Source organism: Jaculus jaculus, chromosome 2 (assembly GCF_020740685.1).
Source record: "Jaculus jaculus isolate mJacJac1 chromosome 2, mJacJac1.mat.Y.cur, whole genome shotgun sequence".
Taxonomy (NCBI): Eukaryota; Metazoa; Chordata; class Mammalia; order Rodentia; family Dipodidae; genus Jaculus; species Jaculus jaculus.
Genome location: NC_059103.1, coordinates 4,631,548 through 4,651,788, shown reverse-complemented (window position 1 = coordinate 4,651,788; position 20,241 = coordinate 4,631,548). Strand labels below are relative to the sequence as shown.

Sequence of the window (20,241 nt, the reverse complement as noted above, 5' to 3'; positions counted from 1 at the left end):
ACGCAGCTAGCCCTGGCTGTGTTCCAAGACGCCTTTCTTGTTCCTTGTACGGAAAGTCAATGCCAAGGGCATGCTGGGGGTAAGGAGAGAGGGGAAGCAGCGGCCTTGAAGCCAGCTGAAATACAACCCGTTCTGAGGTTGGTCTGGACTGTAACCCTCTCCGGCCTAGTTCCCTCCGCCTCAGTGGGTAGGACTGATTAATAAGGCATCCCGCAGGCAGAACAAACTGCCTGGTGGGAAAGAAAGGGTGTATATCCCCACCCCCAGAGTGCTTTTGGCCTCTCCCTTTAGGGGGTGCTGCTCCAGGTGACTAGAAGATCAGCATGCGCTGCTCCCGGCTGCTGGAAGCCCATTCCTGCCCACCGCAGTGAGTTCTGCAAACCTGAAGCCTCACTCAAGGTCTCCGGAGCTTGACGCTTCTGTCTGTCTGCGTAAGCTCATGCCTTGTGCCCACGCAAAGCAGGCCACAAAGTCTGAGACGGTCCAAGTCATCGTTTGGGGACTCCAGCCCCAAGTTCTGCAAAGCATAGATAGCCCCCGCCAATGTCTAGCCAGAGTTAGGGGCCAGATGACTAGCCTACTTCTGCCTCCAAAAGAAGTAGGAAAAATTCCTGCTGGAAAGAAAGCAGGCTGAGTCACCAACAGGGCAGGTGGAGGAGTCCAAGAAGGTTAGCTGGCTACTTCCCTGCATGACGTCGAGGGTGCTGCTGGGCCAGAGGCCAGAGCCGCTTGCTGAGCCAGACACCCTTCCTGGCTAGCACCAACCTCCATGCAGCTCTGTCTACTCGGGCACAATTTTTAATTTTATTATTATTAGTAGTATTTTTTTTTTCTAAAGCCAGCACAGTCAAGTGCACTGGGGTGGAACTGACTATAGGTTCTAATGACTGTCTCTCTGACACCGCAAGGTAGGAATCCAGGGCTCCTACGTCCCCGCTATGTCTACAGGTCTTTCTCGGATCCCAGGACCCTTTCTGGGGGCCGCTCAGGGTCAGTTCTGCTACCAGCGGCTTCCCCTAGGGTCCCGTCTCCCTGCTCCACCTGGCCCTTGATCACCAACCAGCCACTAGTGGATATGGGGATGGGGGCCAGCGGCCCTGGTTCTCCCCATAGCGTCGTTCTGCGGAACGCGGCCGTGGAGAGGTCTTGACCTCCAAACTCAGGACGCGTCACGCTGAGCTCTTATCTAGGGCACGCAACCCCCTTTCGCTCTGGCCCCAGCTCCCAGGAACGCGCAAGAACCTACCACCAGAACCTCACCTCCCTTCTTCTTGCCCACCTAGTTTATTTCCACTATCTCCAGCTCCTGGGCTCCGCCCAGTCTCAGTGGGTGCCCACCCAAGGAAGAAGAACCCCTTCGATGTCCCACCCACTCCCTCCCCGGCTTCTGGCTGGCCGAAAGTCACGGTGGGTGCGTGGCGCCGTGGGCGCAGGGTGCCCGGAGGTGCAGGGCGCGATGGGGAAGCTACCTAAAGTGCCGAGAGAAGCCCTGGTCCTTCCCCATCTGGATCCGCGGTGGCGGCGCGGCAGGTGCAGACGGACCACCGGGTGGCCGAGGCCGAGATCCGAGCCAGGGCGCAGCGACTCCACGCGCCTCTGCCGGGCGAGCGCGCCCGCCCCTCCCGAGCGCTCCGGGCCGGAGTCCTGGCGCCCGCCCCTCCTCGGTGGCCCCGCCCCTCCCCGCCCCGTCGTCTCCGCCTGGGGACCCTTCAGCTAGCTGGGGGATCAGAAAGGGTGGAGATCGGGGTTGGTGGGAAGCTGTCACAATCCCACCCTCGCGCCCTGGTCCTCCTTACCGAGGCTGCAAGTCAAGCCTGAACTCGACAATTTAAGGAACCTCTTTTTTGTTGTTGTTCTTTGTTTTGCTTTGTTTGTTTCGAGGTAGGGTATAGCCCAGGCTGACCTGGAATTCACTATGTAGTCTCAGGGTGGCCTGGAACTCATGGCGATCCTCCTACCTCGGCCTCCCGAGAGCTCAGATCAAAAGCGTGCGCCATCACGCACAGAAGTCTTTTTTTTTCCCCCTCTTGTTGGAACTTCTTTTTGTAGAGTATAAAAGGCTTCCCAGAAGCGGTGGCCACTGTGCCAGCCTTCCAGGGCTTAGCAGGAGTTGGACAGCTTGGAAGAAGCCTTCCCTCCCTACCCATCTAGAGGGAAGTTTTGATGGGAAGAAGGTTGGAGAGGGAGGCTGTCAATGTCATGGGCTCTGGATTTTAAAACACAGGGCTGGGCTAGGGATTCGGGGCAGTGGTAGAGCATTTGCCTGGAATGTGCAAAACCCAGTCTGAAGTTTGGTGAGGAGGGGGTAATCAGGCTGGGACAACCCCAAGGTGAGTGTGGAGCGGGTGAGTGTAGAGGGCTTCTCTGAGGTGGACTGTAACCTGCTGCGAGAGAAGAGGTGAAGATCCGCCAGGGAGGAGAAGGTGATAGGAAATGATCTAGACTCTTGCCTGGCGCTGGGTTTGCTCTCCCAGGCAGTCAGAGTGGAAGCAGAAGCCAAGGACCAGACTGCTAGTCATTTCTACTGACCCAGACTTCTCAGTGCTGAAGAGGATTTGGTGAGCACTGGCAGATGCTGGGCAGCCAGGCCAAGCAGTCTAGCTGGTTACTCTTCAGGGATAGCCTCTATAAGGGCACATCAGCAGAAGGGTGGAGGCAGAAACGGAGAGCCCCAGAACTTTCATCTGTCTCCATCAGAGGAACACCACACAGCAGCCAGCCTATAGTTCCTAGCTGTTCCAGGAAGTATCCTACAAAACTCACCATCAGGGCTGAGGAGGTGGCCCAGTTGTAGAGCTCCTGCCTAGAATCCCCCAGTGAGGGGCTAGGAAGTGGCTCAGTGGTAGAGCTCCTGCCTAGAATACTCCAGTGAGGGGCTGGGGGCGTGGCTCAGTGGTAGAGCTCCTGCCTAGAATCCCCCAGTGAGGGGATTGAGGTATGACTCAGTGGTGGAGCTCCTGCTTAGAATCCCTCAATGAGGGGCTGGAGCGTGGCTCTGTGGTAGAGCACCTGCCTAGAATCCCCCAATGAGGGGCTAGGGGCGTGGCTCAGTGGTAGAGCACCTGCCTAGAATCCCCCAGTGAGGGGCTGGGGGATGTGGCTCTGTGGTAGAGCTCTTGCCTAGAATCCCCCAGTGAGGGGCTGGGGCATGGCTCAGTGGTAGAGCACCTGCCTAGAATCCCCAGTGAGAGGCTGGGGGCATGGCTCAGTGGTAGAGCTCCTGTCTAGAATCGCCAGTGAGGGGCTGGGGGCATGGCTCAGTGGTAGAGCTCCTGCCTAGAATCCCCAGTGAGAGGCTGGGGGCGTGGCTCAGTGGTAGAGCTCCTGCCTAGAATCCCCAGTGAGAGGCTGGGGGCATGGCTCAGTGGTAGAGCTCCTGTCTAGAATCGCCAGTGAGGGGCTGGGGGCATGGCTCAGTGGCAGAGCTCCTGCCTAGAATCCCCCAGTGAGGGGCTGGGGTGTGGCTCAGTGGTAGAGCTCCTGCCTAGAATCCCCTAGTGAGGGGCTGGGGGCGTGGCTCAGTGGTAGAGCTCCTGCCTAGAATCCCCAGTGAGAGGCTGGGGGCGTGGCTCAGTGGTAGAGCTCCTGCCTAGAATCCCCTAGTGAGGAGCTGGGGTGTGGCTCAGTGGTAGAGCTCATGCCTAGAATCCCCAGTGAGGGCCTGGGGGCGTGGCTCAGTGGTAGAGTACCTGCCTAGAATCCCCCAGTGAGGGGCTGGGGGCATGGCTCAGTGGTATAGCTCCTGTCTAGAATCGCCAGTGAGGGGCTGGAGGCATGGCTCAGTGGTAGAGCTCCTGTCTAGAATCGCCAGTGAGGGGCTGGGGGCGTGGCTCAGTGGTAGAGCTCCTGCCTAGAATCCCCCAGTGAGGGGCTGGGGTGTGGCTCAGTGGTAGAGCTCCTGCCTAGAATCCCCCAGTGAGGGGCTGGGGGAGTGGCTCAGTGGTAGAGCTCCTGCCTAGAATCCCCCAGTGAGGGGATTGAGGTATGACTCAGTGGTGGAGCTCCTGCTTAGAATCCCTCAATGAGGGGCTGGGGCGTGGCTCTGTGGTAGAGCACCTGCCTAGAATCCCCCAATGAGGGGCTAGGGGCGTGGCTCAGTGGTAGAGCACCTGCCTAGAATCCCCCAGTGAGGGGCTGGGGGATGTGGCTCTGTGGTAGAGCTCTTGCCTAGAATCCCCCAGTGAGGGGCTGGGGCATGGCTCAGTGGTAGAGCACCTGCCTAGAATCCCCAGTGAGAGGCTGGGGTCATGGCTCAGTGGTAGAGCTCCTGTCTAGAATCGCCAGTGAGGGGCTGGGGGCATGGCTCAGTGGTAGAGCTCCTGCCTAGAATCCCCAGTGAGAGGCTGGGGGCGTGGCTCAGTGGTAGAGCTCCTGCCTAGAATCCCCAGTGAGGGGCTGGGGGCGTGGCTCAGTGGTAGAGCTCCTGTCTAGAATCGCCAGTGAGGGGCTGGGGGCATGGCTCAGTGGCAGAGCTCCTGCCTAGAATCCCCCAGTGAGGGGCTGGGGGTGTGGCTCAGTGGTAGAGCTCCTGCCTAGAATCCCCTAGTGAGGGGCTGGGGGCGTGGCTCAGTGGTAGAGCTCCTGCCTAGAATCCCCAGTGAGAGGCTGGGGGCGTGGCTCAGTGGTAGAGCTCCTGCCTAGAATCCCCTAGTGAGGAGCTGGGGTGTGGCTCAGTGGTAGAGCTCATGCCTAGAATCCCCAGTGAGGGCCTGGGGGCGTGGCTCAGTGGTAGAGTACCTGCCTAGAATCCCCCAGTGAGGGGCTGGGGGCATGGCTCAGTGGTATAGCTCCTGTCTAGAATCGCCAGTGAGGGGCTGGAGGCATGGCTCAGTGGTAGAGCTCCTGTCTAGAATCGCCAGTGAGGGGCTGGGGGCGTGGCTCAGTGGTAGAGCTCCTGCCTAGAATCCCCCAGTGAGGGGCTGGGGTGTGGCTCAGTGGTAGAGCTCCTGCCTAGAATCCCCTAGTGAGGGGCTGGGGGCGTGGCACACTGGTAGAGCTCCTGCCTAGAATCCCCCAGTGAGGAGCTGGGGTGTGGCTCAGTTGTAGAGCTCCTGCCTAGAATCCCCTAGTGAGGGGCTGGGGGTGTGGCTCAGTGGTAGAGCTCCTGCCTAGAATCCCCAGTGAGAGACTGGGGGCGTAGCTCAGTGGTAGAGCTCCTGCCTAGAATCCCCCAGTGAGGGGCTGGGGTGTGGCTCAGTGGTAGAGCTCCTGCCTAGAATCCCCTAGTGAGGAGCTGGGGTGTGGCTCAGTGGTAGAGTACCTGCCTAGAATCCCCCAGTGAGGGGCTGGGGTGTGGCTCAGTGGTAGAGCTCCTGTCTAGAATCCCCCAGTGAGGGGCTGAGGTGTGGCTCAGTGGTAGAGCTCCTGCCTAGAATCCCCAGTGAGGGGCTGGGGTGTGGCTCAGTGGTAGAGCTCCTGCCTAGAATCCCCAGTGAGAGGCTGGGGGCATTGCTCAGTGGCAGAGCTCCTGCCTAGAATCCCCCAGTGAGGAGCTGGGGTGTGGCTCAGTGGTAGAGCTCCTGCCAAGAATCCCCAGTGAGGGGCTGGGGGTGTGGCTCAGTGGTAGTGCTCCTGCCTAGAATCCCTAGTGAGGAGCTGGGGTGTGGCTCAGTGGTAGAGCTCCTGCCTAGAATCCCCCAGTGAGGGGCTGGGGCGTGGCTCAGTGGTAGAGCTCCTGCCTAGAATCCCCCAGTGAGGAGCTGGGGTGTGGCTCAGTGGTAGAGCTCCTGTCTAGAATCCCCCAGTGAGGGGCTGGGGGCGTGGCTCAGTGGTGGAGCTCCGGCCTAGAATCCCCCAGTGAGGGGCTGGGGGCGTGGCTCAGTGGTAGAGCTCCTGTCTAGAATTCCCCAGTGTGGGGCTGGGGTTGTGGCTCAGTGGTAGAGCTCCTGCCTAGAATCCCCCAGTGAGGGGCTGGGGGTGTGGCTCAGTGGTAGAGCTCCTGCCTAGAATCCCCAGTGAGAGGCTGGGGGCGTGGCTCAGTGGTAGAGCTCCTGCCTAGAATCCCCTAGTGAGGAGCTGGGGTGTGGCTCAGTGGTAGAGCTCATGCCTAGAATCCCCAGTGAGGGCCTGGGGGCGTGGCTCAGTGGTAGAGTACCTGCCTAGAATCCCCCAGTGAGGGGCTGGGGGCATGGCTCAGTGGTATAGCTCCTGTCTAGAATCGCCAGTGAGGGGCTGGGGGCATGGCTCAGTGGTAGAGCTCCTGTCTAGAATCGCCAGTGAGGGGCTGGGGGCGTGGCTCAGTGGTAGAGCTCCTGCCTAGAATCCCCCAGTGAGGGGCTGGGGTGTGGCTCAGTGGTAGAGCTCCTGCCTAGAATCCCCTAGTGAGGGGCTGGGGGCGTGGCACACTGGTAGAGCTCCTGCCTAGAATCCCCAGTGAGAGGCTGGGGGCGTGGCTCAGTGGTAGAGCTCCTGCCTAGAATCCCCAGTGAGAGGCTGGGGGCATGGCTCAGTGGTAGAGCTCCTGTCTAGAATCGCCAGTGAGGGGCTGGGGGAGTGGCTCAGTGGTAGAGCTCCTGTCTAGAATCGCCAGTGAGGGGCTGGGGGCGTGGCTCAGTGGTAGAGCTCCTGCCTAGAATCCCCCAGTGAGGGGCTGGGGTGTGGCCCAGTTGTAGAGCTCCTGCCTAGAATCCCCTAGTGAGGGGCTGGGGGTGTGGCTCAGTGGTAGAGCTCCTGCCTAGAATCCCCAGTGAGAGGCTGGGGGCGTGGCTCAGTGGTAGAGCTCCTGCCTAGAATCCCCCAGTGAGGGGCTGGGGTGTGGCTCAGTGGTAGAGCTCCTGCCTAGAATCCCCCAGTGAGGGGCTGGGGTGTGGCTCAGTGGTAGAGCTCCTGCCTAGAATCCCCCAGTGAGGGGCTGGGGTGTGGCTCAGTGGTAGAGCTCCTGTCTAGAATCCCCCAGTGAGGGGCTGAGGTGTGGCTCAATGGTAGAGCTCCTGCCTAGAATCCCCAGTGAGGGGCGGGGGTGTGGCTCAGTGGTAGAGCTCCTGCCTAGAATCCCCAGTGAGAGGCTGGGGGCATTGCTCAGTGGCAGAGCTCCTGCCTAGAATCCCCCAGTGAGGAGCTGGGGTGTGGCTCAGTGGTAGAGCTCCTGCCAAGAATCCCCAGTGAGGGGTTGGGGGTGTGGCTCAGTGGTAGTGCTCCTGCCTAGAATCCCTAGTGAGGAGCTGGGGTGTGGCTCAGTGGTAGAGCTCCTGCCTAGAATCCCCCAGTGAGGGGCTGGGGCGTGGCTCAGTGGTAGAGCTCCTGCCTAGAATCCCCCAGTGAGGAGCTGGGGTGTGGCTCAGTGGTAGAGCTCCTGTCTAGAATCCCCCAGTGAGGGGCTGGGGGCGTGGCTCAGTGGTGGAGCTCCTGCCTAGAATCCCCCAGTGAGGGGCTGGGGGCGTGGCTCAGTGGTAGAGCTCCTGTCTAGAATTCCCCAGTGTGGGGCTGGGGTTGTGGCTCAGTGGTAGAGCTCCTGCCTAGAATCCCCCAGTGAGGGGCTGGGGGTGTGGCTCAGTGGTAGAGCTCCTGCCTAGAATCCCCCAGTGAGGGGCTGGGGGTGTGGCTCAGTGGTAGAGCTCCTGCCTAGAATCCCCCATGAGGGGCTGGGAAGTGGCTCAGTGGTAGAGCTCCTGCCTAGAATCCCCCAGTGAGGGGCTGGGAAGTGGCTCAGTGGTAGAGCTCCTGCCTAGAATCCCCAGTGAGGGGCTGGGGGCTTGGCTCAGTGGTAGCACTCTTGTTTAGAATCCTCCAGTGAGGATCAGTAGTGGTAGGTAGATGCCTATAATGAGCAAGGCTCTGAAGTATATCCGTAGCCCTGCAGAAATAAGTACTGACTGAGCTGACCATCTTGGGGTCTGACATGCCGCCTTCCACACCTCAGCGCCCGGTGATTCTCTCTAGCACCACTCGCAATGGCCCCTCCTGCCACACCCACTTCATCCTCATCCCTGCTTGGGGGAGCTGTCTCACAGCTCCCGACATCGCAAGGCCACATCATCGTCATGATGGAGCCGTTTCTGGCGATCTGTGCCAGCTGCAATGGCTCAGAATCAGGAACACCCAAAGGCTATAAAAACTGTCCACTGTGCTGAGCACAGAGGAGATGAAAATGTGGAATCAGGTGCTCATGCTGGAATCCTGACAGGCTGCCTCAGGGCCTGGTCCTCACAGCCTCAGTGGAGTCCCCAGCTAGGGAGCAGCAGCAGGTGCCTCTGGCCAGGTAACTCAAGGTAGCATGGAACAGGCACCAGGGGACAGGCAACAGCTGCACGAGCCTCAGTGACAGAGCGAAAAAAGTCATTCTAAAGCAATAGTTCTCAACCAGGGGGTGATCATGCCCAACCCTAGAATGGGGACATTTTGGCACTGCATTAAGACATTTTTGGCTGTCACAGAGTGTCAGCTGCAAGCGAGATGCGCCATTAGCATCTAGTGGATAGAGGCCAGGGACACAGCTACAAACACCCTACATGCAAACAGTAGCTCCCAGCAACAGAGAAACGGCAGGTCCCAAATGTCAGTGATGAATGCTACTTTGAGAAACCAGCTCTTGGTGGGGCGGGGGCTTGGGGGGAGAGATTGCCTAAGGAAAACACAGCACATACTCTGTCCCAGGCACTTCTGCCTACCAGCTCATCTAATTCTTCCAATAACTACATCTATTCATAAACACCTTAGGGTGTGTGTATTCAGCGTTTGCATGTGTGTGTGCAGGTGCACGCGTCCTGCGTGTGTACACATTCAGAGGATACAGGAAGATCCCAAGAATCCTCCTCTACCACTCCTCTGCCTTGTTTTTCTGAGACAGAATTTCTCACTCAACCTGCAGTTCCCTGTTTGCTTTTCGAGGTAAGGTCTCACTCTAGCCCAGGCTGACCTGGACTTCATTATGGAGTCTCAGGGTGGCCTCGAACTCAGGGTGATCCTCCTACTTCTGCCTCCCGAGTGCTGGGATTAAAGGTGTGTGCCACGACGCTCAGCACCTCTACCTTTTTGTTTGTTTGTTTTGTTTTTTAGAGGTAGGGTTTCACTCTAACCCAGGCTGACATGGAATTCATTATGTAGTCTTGGGGTGTCCTCAAACTCACAGCAGTCCTCCTACCTCTGCCTCCTGAGTGCTGGGATTAAAGGCATAAGCCACCATGCCCAACTCCCTGTTTTTTAATTTTTTAACTTTAATTTTAATTTTATTTTATGAAACTGGCTGATCACAAAGTTCTTGGGATTCTTTTCCCCCATCGCAGTGTTGGGGTTCCAGGCATGTGTGGCCATGCCCTGCTTTTTACATGGGCCCCTGGATATTAAACTCATGTCCTGACGTGTCCATGGTAAGCACTCTTTTGCTGAGCCATTTTACTAGCTTCCTTTCTATTTAAATACTGTTTTTTTTTAAAATTTCCGATTTATTTGCTTATATTTATTTAGTAGAGACAGAGAAAGGGACACAGGAAGAGAGAATAGGCATGACAGGGCCTCTAGCCACTGCAAACAAACCCTAGATGCATGTGCCACCATGTGCATCTGGCTTGACCTGGAGAATTGAACCTGGGTCCTTAGGCTTCACAGGTAAGTGCCTTTACCACTAAGCCATCTCTCCAGCCCCCTATTTAAATATTTAAAAATATGTATTTTAAGATATTTATTTGAGAGAGAGAGAGAGAGAAAGAGAGAGAGAGAATGGCAGGTAGAGAGAGAAAATGGGTGTGCCAGGGCCCCTATCAGCTGCAAAAAACTACATAAGTATGTGTCATGTTGTGCATCTGGCCTACGTGGGTCCTGGGGAAATGAACCTGGGTCCTTTGGCTTTGCAGGCAAGTGCCTTAACTGCTATACCATCTCTCCAGCCCATATTTAAATGTGTGTGTGGTACAGAGGATCAAACTCTGGCCTAGGCAAGTGCATTATCTCTGGGCTACACGCCCAGCCTCTGCTTTATTTTTATTTATTTACTTTATTTTCTTTTAGATTTTTTTGAGGTAGGGTCTCACTTTAGCCCAGACTGATCTGGAACTCACTATGTCATCTCAGGGTGGCCCCTCAAGCTCACTTTGATCCTTCTACCTGTGCCTCTCAAGTGCTGGGATTAAAGGCATGGGCCACCATGCCCGGTTTATATTTATTTACTTTTTGATACAAGGTCTTCTTATGTAGCCTTAAACTCACTTTGTAACACAGGTTGGTCTCAAGCTTGCAATCCTCCTGCCTCAGCCTCCTGAGTTCTGGATTTATAGGTGTGCACCACCTAAATTTATTTTAAAAATTACATGTATTGAATAACCACACATGGTTTGTGGTTACTGTGCCCGGATGGCCCACCACACTTGGCTCCAATAACTGTACTGTGTTCCTGACACTTATCATTGAAGCAGAAAAAGAGGAAAGGGGTACAGATGGCCCTTCCTCCACCCCCAGACTTCCAGCTAATCTCTTTTCTGTTTGGCACAGTTCACTTACATGGCTTCCTACCCACAGCCCTACTGGGAACATATACCTAACCCCATTCCACAAACTATGAAGGTCAATCGGCCTCCTCAAGGTTGCAACATCAGTGAAGGGACTCCGGGGTTCCAGGTCACGATCACAAATTCCAGGCTCTCTGCCATGTCAGGTGCTCGATCCTCTGCCCACCTCACCGTACCTTCAGCCGCCCCCCCTCCTCTTCACAGTTTCCGTAACGGCTAGCCCACCGTGAAACTGCTTCTCTGTTCCCTCCTGGTCTTGTCACACTTTCCAAACTGCCTGGCTTGTCCTAATTAGAAAGCCATCACTTAATCAGACTGGGATTCCTTTGGGGACAGACCCAAATTGGTCTCTGATGCCAGAATGGGCTGCTGTCGTAAAAAGTACGATTTCTTTGCACATTGTGGTCACAGGCTCATCTCTCCCTTCACCACAGCACTGTACAAAGGAATCTGGACACATTTAAAGTCTTCTCTGTCCCAGGTAATAGTCATTATATTTACACATGGATATTTATTTATGAGAGGGAGAAAAAGAGAGAGACTGGACCTGCCAGGGCCTCTAGCCATGGCAAATGAACTCTAGACACATGCACCACCATGTGCATCTGGCTTATATGGGTTCTGGGGAGTCAAACTTAGGTCCTTAGGCTTCACAGGCAAGTGCCTTAACCGGTAAGCCATCTCTCCAGCCCTCCATGTGCATATTAAGTTTGTAAAGCATGACCTGAAGAGAAACCTCAACTTGAAGTTTATCAATTTTTTTTCAAGTTTTATTTTATTTTTAAAATATTTTATTTTATTTTGGTTTTTCGAGGTAGGGTCTCACTGTAGCCCAGGCTGACCTGGAATTCACTATGTAGTCTCAGGGTGAAATATTTTATTTTTTTATTTGAGAGAAAGAGGCAGACAGAGGGAGAAAAGTGTGCCAGGGCCACTAGCCACTGCAAATGAAATCCAGACACATGCATCACCTTGTGACTTTACATGGATACTGAGGAATCGAACCTTTGGTCCTTTGGCTTTGCAGGGAACTACCTTAACCACTAAGCCATCTCTTCAGCCTCCTGTCAACTTTTTTTTTTTTTTTTTCAGGGTAGGGTCTCACTCTAGCCAAAGGTGACCTGGAATTCACTATGTACTCTCAGGGTGGCCTCAAACTCATGGTGATCTCCCTACCCCTGTCTCCTGAGGGCTGGAATTAAAGCCCAGCTCTCACTATCATTTTTTAAAAATATTTTCATTTTTATTTATTTATTTGACAGAGAAAGAGAGAGGGAGAGAGACAGAGGGAGAGAGAGAGAGCGAGAGCACAAGCGAGTATTCTAGGGCCTCCAGACACATGTGTCTCCTTGTGCATCTGGCTAATGTGGGTCCTGGGGAATCAAACCTAGGTCCTTTGGCTTTGCAGGCAATGTCTTCACTACTAAGCCATCCCTCCAGCCCCATTTCTTTTTTTGAGACAGGGTCTCACTATGTAGCCCAGGATGACTTCAAACTTGTAATCTTCCTGCCTCAGTCTCCTAAGGTCTGGGGATTACAGGTGTGCACCACCTTAACTTATAAAAAATTAACACAAATTCAATAAACACATGTGGTTAGTGGCCATTGTGCCAGATGGTCCAGGATCATGTTTTGCTGTTTCTTCCTGGAGCTCCCCTGAGCCTTCTGTGTTGGACATTGTTGTGACCATCTATCAGACGCCACATCTCTGTGACCTGGGTGGGGAGCCTTTGTGGAGGGATTTATTCATTTACCTAGTTAGTTTTAATCTTTATGTGTATATGTGTGTGCAGGTGTGCATGCATGCTCACATGGACGTGGGTACATGCAGGTGTGCATGCAGAAGTCAGAGGTGAAGGTCAGGTGTCTTTCTCTATTGCTCTCTACCTTATTTATTGAGACAGGGGGTCTCATTCGAACCCAGAGCTCATCTATTTGACTATTCTAGCTAGCCAGCTTGCTCTGGGAACCCCATGTCTGCCTCCAGGACACTAGGATTACAGATGTGCCACCACACCAAACCAGCCTTTCACACAAGTACTGGGGATTTGGTCTCAAGTGCTTTACTGACTGAACCATCTCCCCAGCGCCCCCCCCCCTTTTTTTTTTCTTTTGAGGTAAGGTCTTCCTTTAGCCCAGGCTGACCTGGAATTCACTATGTAGTCTCAGGGTGGCCTCGAATTCACAGCAATCCTCTTACCTCTGCCTGTTGGGATTAAAGGCATGCCCCACCACGCCCAGATATTTATCTACACACACACACACACACACACACACACACACACACACAAATCTACATTTTATCATCTGCCAGCCTTTGTCTGTTCAACCCATTGGAACTACTCTCTTCTTCATGTGGACTTCTCTGGCTACAGCAGAGACTCTCTGGGGTCCCCTAACCTATGCTGGGCCAGGGGTGGTACTGCCTCTTATCCTCTGTAGCTAGATGCTTGGCCTTATTGGGGACTGAACTTCCTATTCAGGGGACACACTGTTAGAGCCCTCCTGCGCCCACGATCTGAGCTATAGGACGGACACCTGCTGTCCGGGGTTGGGTTAGCAACCGAGCTTTCTCTGAACTTGGATTCAGGCCTCAGAATCACAGCTAGCTGTGACTGTGCTTGCTCCGGATCCCCTCTGGGCCCTTTCCAGAAGTCGCTGCACCAGGATCTCCACCGGATCCCTACACCCAGCATATTGTGGGGGAGGGGTGGTAGTGGAGGGAGGCTGGCAGTTGGCCAGCCCTGAGGAGGAGGGAGGTATTGGGAAGTGGAGAGAGGCTGGAGAGGTGGTGATGGCTGGGGAAATTGGCTGAAATTCCGCTGCGCTATAATCCTCTCCAGGAACCCAGCTGGGCGCCGCCCCCTCCTCCAGCAGCCTCTCCAATTTTCTTGTCACCCGCTGACAGCACTGGTTTTCCTCCCATCCTCTTCAGCAGCGCCCCGGGGAACCCTGCGGGCACTGGGCATCCCCCAGGCGTCCAGGGTTCCCATTTCTAGGATCTAAATCCAGACTCTCTCCTCCCTGACCCGCTGCTACCCAGCGCGCTTGGGGACCAAAAGCGGCCGGGAGAGGCAGGCGCGGCTGCGGGCTGTCCCGGGAGAGGTGGCGGGGACAGATGCCCGGCAGTCCCGATGGAGAGACAGAGAGACAGAGAGAGGAAGAGAGAGAAGATAGAAAGAGAGAGAGAGAGGAAGAGAGAGAAGATAGATAGATAGATAGATAGAGAGAGAGAGAGAGAGAGAGAGAGAGAGAGAGAGAGAGCCTTCAGCTGAATCCAGCGTGGAGAGCAGCGTGCCAAGCCCCCCTCCCCCGGGGGACATCAGGGTCCCCCCAGCCCTGACCCTCCCCCGAGCCCCAAGCCTAGGGGAACTGGACAGACGCCTCGGCTGCCCATCCGTCGTCACCTCCCCAGGAAGCCCCCGGCGTCACCTCCGCGACAAATTCGGCTCTAGAAATAACTTTTTCTTTTCCATCCCCCACTCCAGGTTTTCTTTTCTTTTCTTTTTTTCTTACCCAGCACAGAGCAGACCCCCGTACTCACCCCAGGCAGCTCATGGTGGCCTCTTTCGGTGGCCTCCTAGGCTTCGTGGCGGAGCCAAGAGATGCTGCGCCCGGGCTGGTGGGGGCGGGAGGGTGGCCAGCCCTGTCCCTGACATTGGCCAGGCCCAGAGGGAGGGGCAGGCTGCGGGGTGAATGGCGGCGGGGGGGGGGGGGAGGAAGGGTGGGCTGAGCCCCGGAAGGGGGAGGGGTAGAAGCAGTCGCAGGCCCTGAAGGCAATGCTGGGTGAGAAAGCCCTTAAGGATCCAGCACCCTGGTAGGGAAAACCCCGGAATGTGGTCAGATGGAAATTGCAGTCCATGAGAACCTCAAGAAGGAGGTCCCAGGTTAGGACACTGGGGGGCGGGGGTCACCTCAGGACCCACCAGAAGTTTTTTGTTTTGTTTTTTTTTAAGTATTTTTATTTATTTATTTGAAAACTTGTATATATAGAGAGATAGGAAGACATGCAGAGAATGGGCACACCAGGGCCTTCAGCCACTGCAAAAGAACTCCAGGTGCATGCGCCCCTTTTGTGCCTCTGGCTTTGCTGTGGGTGCTGGGGAATCAAACCCCAGGAGGTTAGATTTTGCAGGCAAGCTCTTTAACTGTGCTGAGCCATCTCTCCAGTCCCAGGATTTTTTTTTTTTTTAATTTTGTTTCTAAGAAATTTAAAGGGTGAGCCCAATGCAGAGTTGACCTCGTTCAAGACACTGTGACAGTCACTAATTTGCTGTGTGACTGTGAAGTGAGGTTAATTCAGTGACAGAGTATCCCCTCTAAGGCATGAGGAGGCCTTTGGCATATACCTGTCACCATCATCAAAATGGTACCCGAAAGCATCCTGCAACCCCATCATGTAGAAGGCTGAGACAGGAGAATCGTGAGTTCAAGGCCAGATGGACTATTATAACAAAGAAGAGCCTGGAGTGGTAACACAGCACCCCTTTAATCCCAGCACTCTGTAGGCTGAGGTAGGAGGATCACTGTGAGGTCAAGGCCAGCCTGAGTCTAATTCCAGGTCAGCCTGGGTTAGAGCATGGCCCTACCTGGAAAAACCAAAATAAATAAGGAATAAGAAGGCATCCAAGGGCAGTGTGTATTGATCGCCAATTTGACAGGACCTAGAATCCCCCAAAGAACTAGCCTCTGAGCGTGCATGTCAGGGATTACCTTTTTTTTTCTTTTTTTTTTGGGGGGGGTTTTCAAGGTAGGGTCTCACTCTGGCCCAGGCTGACCTGGAATTCACTATATAGCCTTAGGGTGGCCTCAAACTCACGGTGATCCTCCTACCTCTGCCTCCCAAGTGCTGGGATTAAAGACATGCGTCACCATGCCCAGCTATGAGGGATAATTTTAATCAGGAATGGAGGAGAAACAGGAGAAAGATAGCCTTTTTATAGGCAGTCAGCCAGGGATACAGGCCCAACGAGAACGTGGATGCCACCTTGCCTGCCCTGGCAGGACTAGAACCAGTGTCTAATCCAGTCTCGTGCAAGATAGCTACATGCAACAATTCAGCAGTTCTTCCTGAGTTAGTCTCTCAACTCCACCCTCCAATCGAGTCCCTCTCTTACACACCTGAGCCTGATGAACATGACTCCCTGTTTTGCTGATCTCTTTGAGCCCTGAGTCCTGTGCTGTTAGTCTTCTGTGACCCTTTGTGTGTGCGTGAAGGTGAAAGGGGTCTTGTGGCTTGGGCTCTCACGCTTCCCCCTCAATCCCTCCCTCCCTCCCTCCCTCCCTCCCTCTCTCCCTCCCTCCCTCCCTCCCTCCCTCCCTCTCTCTCTCTCTCTCTCTCTCTCTCTCTCTCTCTGTGTGTGTGTGTGTGTGTGTGTCCAGAGGCTTCTTCCCTGGAGATCTCTGTGAAGGACATTTTCTCCTTCTTTCCTCCCCCTTTCCATCTAGACAAGGGGAGAGAATTCCTCCTGGCTTGAGTCTTTCAGCTAGCCTTCCTTCCCCTGTATCCTAATTCTCCCTAAAATCAACCTCTTCATTCATAATTTACCTTTCTTAGGGTTTGGTTTTTCAGTTCTTTACTAATATGGATAAGGACTCAAAAGTTGAGGTCCATAGGCCTAGGATCACCTGCATCTTTACAGAATTTAATCCCTCCCTGGGGCCAAAATACTGCATCAGGAAGCCCTACCTTAAATGTAAGGGGCACCATTCCATGGGTTAGGATCCTGGACCATACAAAAAGGAGAGAGACAGGCTGGAGAGATGGCTTAGCAGTTAAGGTGCTTGCCTGAAAAGCCGAAGGACTTTTGATTCCCCAGGACCCATGTAAGCCAGATGCACAGGGTGCATGTGTCTGGAGTTCATCTGCAGTGGCTGAAGGCATGCTAATTCTCTCTGTGCGTGCCTCTTTCTCTCTTTCAAACAAATAAAAATAAATGTTTAAAACAAAAAGGAGAGAGAATCCCTTCCTCACTGTGGATTAATGTGAACAGCTTCTTCAAACTCCCTCTCCCATCAGGTGAGTGTAGCCCCAGGTCCTTCCTCAGCCACAGAATAAAGCCCAGAGTATCCTCGTTTCCTCTTAGAGATATTTCCAGCATCTTGGTTGCAGTGGGTTTTACACAAGGAGGTAGGTCCTCTCTGAGGCCTGCCCCAGGCCAGGACTGACCGTCCCTGCTACCACCACACACAGGCTAACTCAAGAGCAGTTTCCATTTCCCATTTGGGCTGGCAGGATACTTGTTGTGGTACTGGAGAGGTGCCAGTCTTAAGTGAGACCCATCCTGACCCCAGTGGAGGTACCTGAGATTGTCCAGGAGTGGCCCCTGGGCAGCGCTGGGCAGTGCCAGGGTAACAGCCCACACCAGCTCATCCACCCGCTGCTCAGCCGCAAACTGCTTAAGGGCAGCATACACCTGTTCTTTGGCAGTTGGCTGGTCCCCCAAGATTTCATCCACCTGCAAGGAGGGATCTAAAGTGAGTCACGGAGGATCACTCCCGTTCTCTACTTCCTCAGTTTACCTCCACAGGGTAGCAGACATGGGGAGTGCTTTGCCCATAAGGATATCACTTCCAACCTCTCAGCTGCCCTGGAGATGGGCACAGCTAGTATCTCAGTTTTGCATCCAAGGAAACAGGCTTATAGAGGTGAAGTGACTTGCAGTAAAGGAATGTGTAGAAGAGACAGTTTGTAGGGTCAATGTGGGTGGCAAGGTTCTTTTCTTGTTTTCTTTCTTCCTTTCTTTGTTTTTCTTTTCCTTTTCCTTTCTTTCTTTCTTTCTTTCTTTCTTTCTTTCTTTCTTTCTTTCTTTCTTTCTTTCTTTCTTTTTTTTTTTTTGAGGTAGGGTTTCACTCTAGTCCAGGCTGACCTGGAATTCACTATATGTAGTTTCAAGGTAGCCTCCAACTCACTGTGATCCTTCTACCTCTGCCTCCCAAGTGCTGGGATTAAAGGTATGCACCACCATGACCAGCTTCTTCTTATTTTTTTAAAAAATATGTCATTTATTTGAGAGAAGGGGGAGGGGCAAATAGAGGCTGAGCATGCGAGTGCAAACAAAATCCTGATGTATGCACCACTTTGTGCATCTGGCTTAAGTGGGTCAAACCTGGGTCCTTGGGCTTTGCAGGCAAATGACTTAACCGCTAAGCCATCTCTCCAGCCCCGTTACAGGGTTCTTGATTCAAGATTCCAACCCAGAGACAAGCCATTCTAATGCCTACCCTGTAGATCAAAGTACTTAATGGGACAGCTTGTGTGTGTGTGAAGAGCTCACTAATTGCTGGTTACTATTATTATACTACTATGCTGTGTTCCACGGCCCTGTTTGCAGAGAGTCCCCACAGAGAATATTCTAGTTCCATAAAAGCACTATAGTGGGCATGCCCAGCCCTGAATTTTGACTCCTTTACTTCTCTCCTGGAACTTTTTTTGTTTTCTTTCTCTTTGTGCACAAGCAAGCTAATATTAATCAAGGAACATGTATTCAGAGGCGTGGCGGGGGGAGGTGGGGCGGCATTAAAATGGGCCTGCAAATGCACACAATGTTCCTGGAAGGTTCTGGAAAGTTGCTACTTAAATGTGTCTAAAGTCCATCATCTATTGTCTGTCTGTCTGTCTGTCTGTCTATCTATCTACCTGTCTATCTTTCTGTCTGTCTGTCTATCCATCTATCCATCTATCTATCATTTTTTTTCAGTGTTTTGCAGTACTAGGGATTGAACTCACATGTTAGGAAAATGCTCTACCACTGAGCTCTATCCCCAGCACTCCTTTTTCTCTTCTTTTTAAAAAATATTTTATTTATTTATTTGAGAGAGAGAGAGAGGAAGAGGCAGACAGAAAGACAGAATGAGCATGCCAGCACTGCAAACAAACTCCAGACACATGCACCGCCTTGTGCATCTGGCTTACGTGGATCCTGGGGAATCAAACCGGGGTCCTTAGGCTTTGTAGGCAAACGTGTTAACCACTAAGCCATTTCCCCAGCCCTCCTTTGTCTTTCTTTCTTTTTTAAAATTATATTTTAATTAATTATATTTATTTATTTATTTTGGTTTTTCCAGGTAGAATCTCACTCTGGCTCAGGCTACCCTGGAATTCACGATGTAGTGTCAGGGTGGCCTCGAACTCATGACAATCCTCCTACCTCTGCTTTCCAAGTACTGGGATTAAAGGTGTGCGCCACCACGCCCGGCTCATAAAAATAATTTTTTTTTTTTAAAAAAGAACGTATTCTTTTACCCAATGACTCAGCATCAGGGAATGTACTCTAGTCAGGTCCTGACAAAGCATGGTGACGTATGAGTGAGGTTGACCCCGGCAGCATTTGTAATACTTAGATGTTGTGAACACTATAAATATCTGAATATTATCTAAATAACAGCTACACTTCCATGTGGAGGATATTTGTAATTTCTTAGTTATTCAGCCAAGAAAAAAAGGAAACCGCAAGATGGGAGTGGTGGCGCACGCCTTTAATCCCAGCACTGGGGAGGCAGAGGTCAGAGGATCGCCGTGAGACTACATCGTGAATTCCAGGTCAGTCTGAGCTAGAGCTCATCGATTAGGCTAGCTAGGCTGCCCAGCAAGTGAGTGCCAGGGACCTGCTTACCACTGTCTTCCACAGCATTAAGATTACAAATGCACACCATCATGCCCAGCTTTTTTATGTGGGTGTCAGGGACAGAACTCAGATCCTTACACTTCCAAAAACAAACATTGTACCAATTGGGCCATCTCTTCCACCCAGGAGGTAACATAACCTTCTTGATCGCAATATATGTAATTTTTTTTTGTTTGTTTTTCAAGGCAGGGTCTCACTCTAGCTTAGACGAACCTGGAATTCTCTATGTAGTCTCAGAGTGGCCTCAAACTCTCAGTGATCCCCCCTTCCTCTGCCACTCAAGTGCTGGGATTAAAGGTATGTGCCACCACGCCCAGCTATATATATTTTTTGAATATTTTTTTATTATTTATTTTGAAAGAGAGAGGAGGAGAGAGAGAGAGAGAAAATATGCACGCCAGGGCCTCTAGCTGCTGTGAACGAACTCCAGATGTGTGCACCCCCATGTGCGCATTTGCAACATTGCACGCTTGTGTCATTCACTGTGTGTTTGGCTACGTGGAGATTTGAACATGAGTCCTTAGGCTTTGCAGGAAAGTGCCTTAACTGCTAAACCATCTCTCCAGCCCTGTTTTTTTTTTCAAGGTAGGGTCTCACTCTGGCCCAGCCTGGCCTGCAATTAAATATGTAGTCTCAGGGTGGCCTCAAACTCACAGCGATCCTCCTACCTCTGCCTCCTGAGTGCTGGGATTAAAGGCGTGCGCCACCATGCCTAGCTCCAGCCCTATTTTAAAATATTATTTATTTATTTATTTTTGTCTTTCAAGGTAGGGTCTCACTCTAGCTCAGGCTGACCTGGTATTCACTCTGTATTCTCAGGGTGGCCTCAAATTCACAACAATCCTCCTACCCCTGCCTCTGGATTACTGGGATTAAAGGTGTGCACCACCATGCCAGGCTTTATTTTTAAATTTTTTTTAATTTTTTTTTTAAATTTTAATTAATTTATTTATTTGAGAGCGACAGACACAGAGAGAAAGACCAATAGAGGGGAAGAGAGAGAATGGGCGCGCCAGGGCTTCCAGCCTCTGCAAACGAACTCCAGACGCGAGTGTCCCCTTGTGCATCTGGCTAACGTGGGACCTGGGGAACCAAGCCTCGAACCGGGGTCCTTAGGCTTCACAGGCAAGCGCTTAACCGCTAAGCCATCTCTCCAGCCCTTAAATATTTTTAAT

The 20,241-nt window shown here is 52.8% G+C and overlaps 1 protein-coding gene across 1 annotated transcript in view; it reads right to left on the bottom strand.

Annotated features, from left to right (window-relative positions):
• Window positions 1-20,241, bottom strand: part of LOC101598315 (Grid2 interacting protein) — a 59,569-nt gene that overhangs the window by 32,628 nt on the left and 6,700 nt on the right. The window contains exon 2 of the mRNA XM_045142813.1: window positions 16,743-16,897. Within this exon, the coding sequence (XP_044998748.1) occupies window positions 16,743-16,897 (155 nt within the window). The remainder of the gene's footprint in view (window positions 1-16,742; window positions 16,898-20,241) is intronic.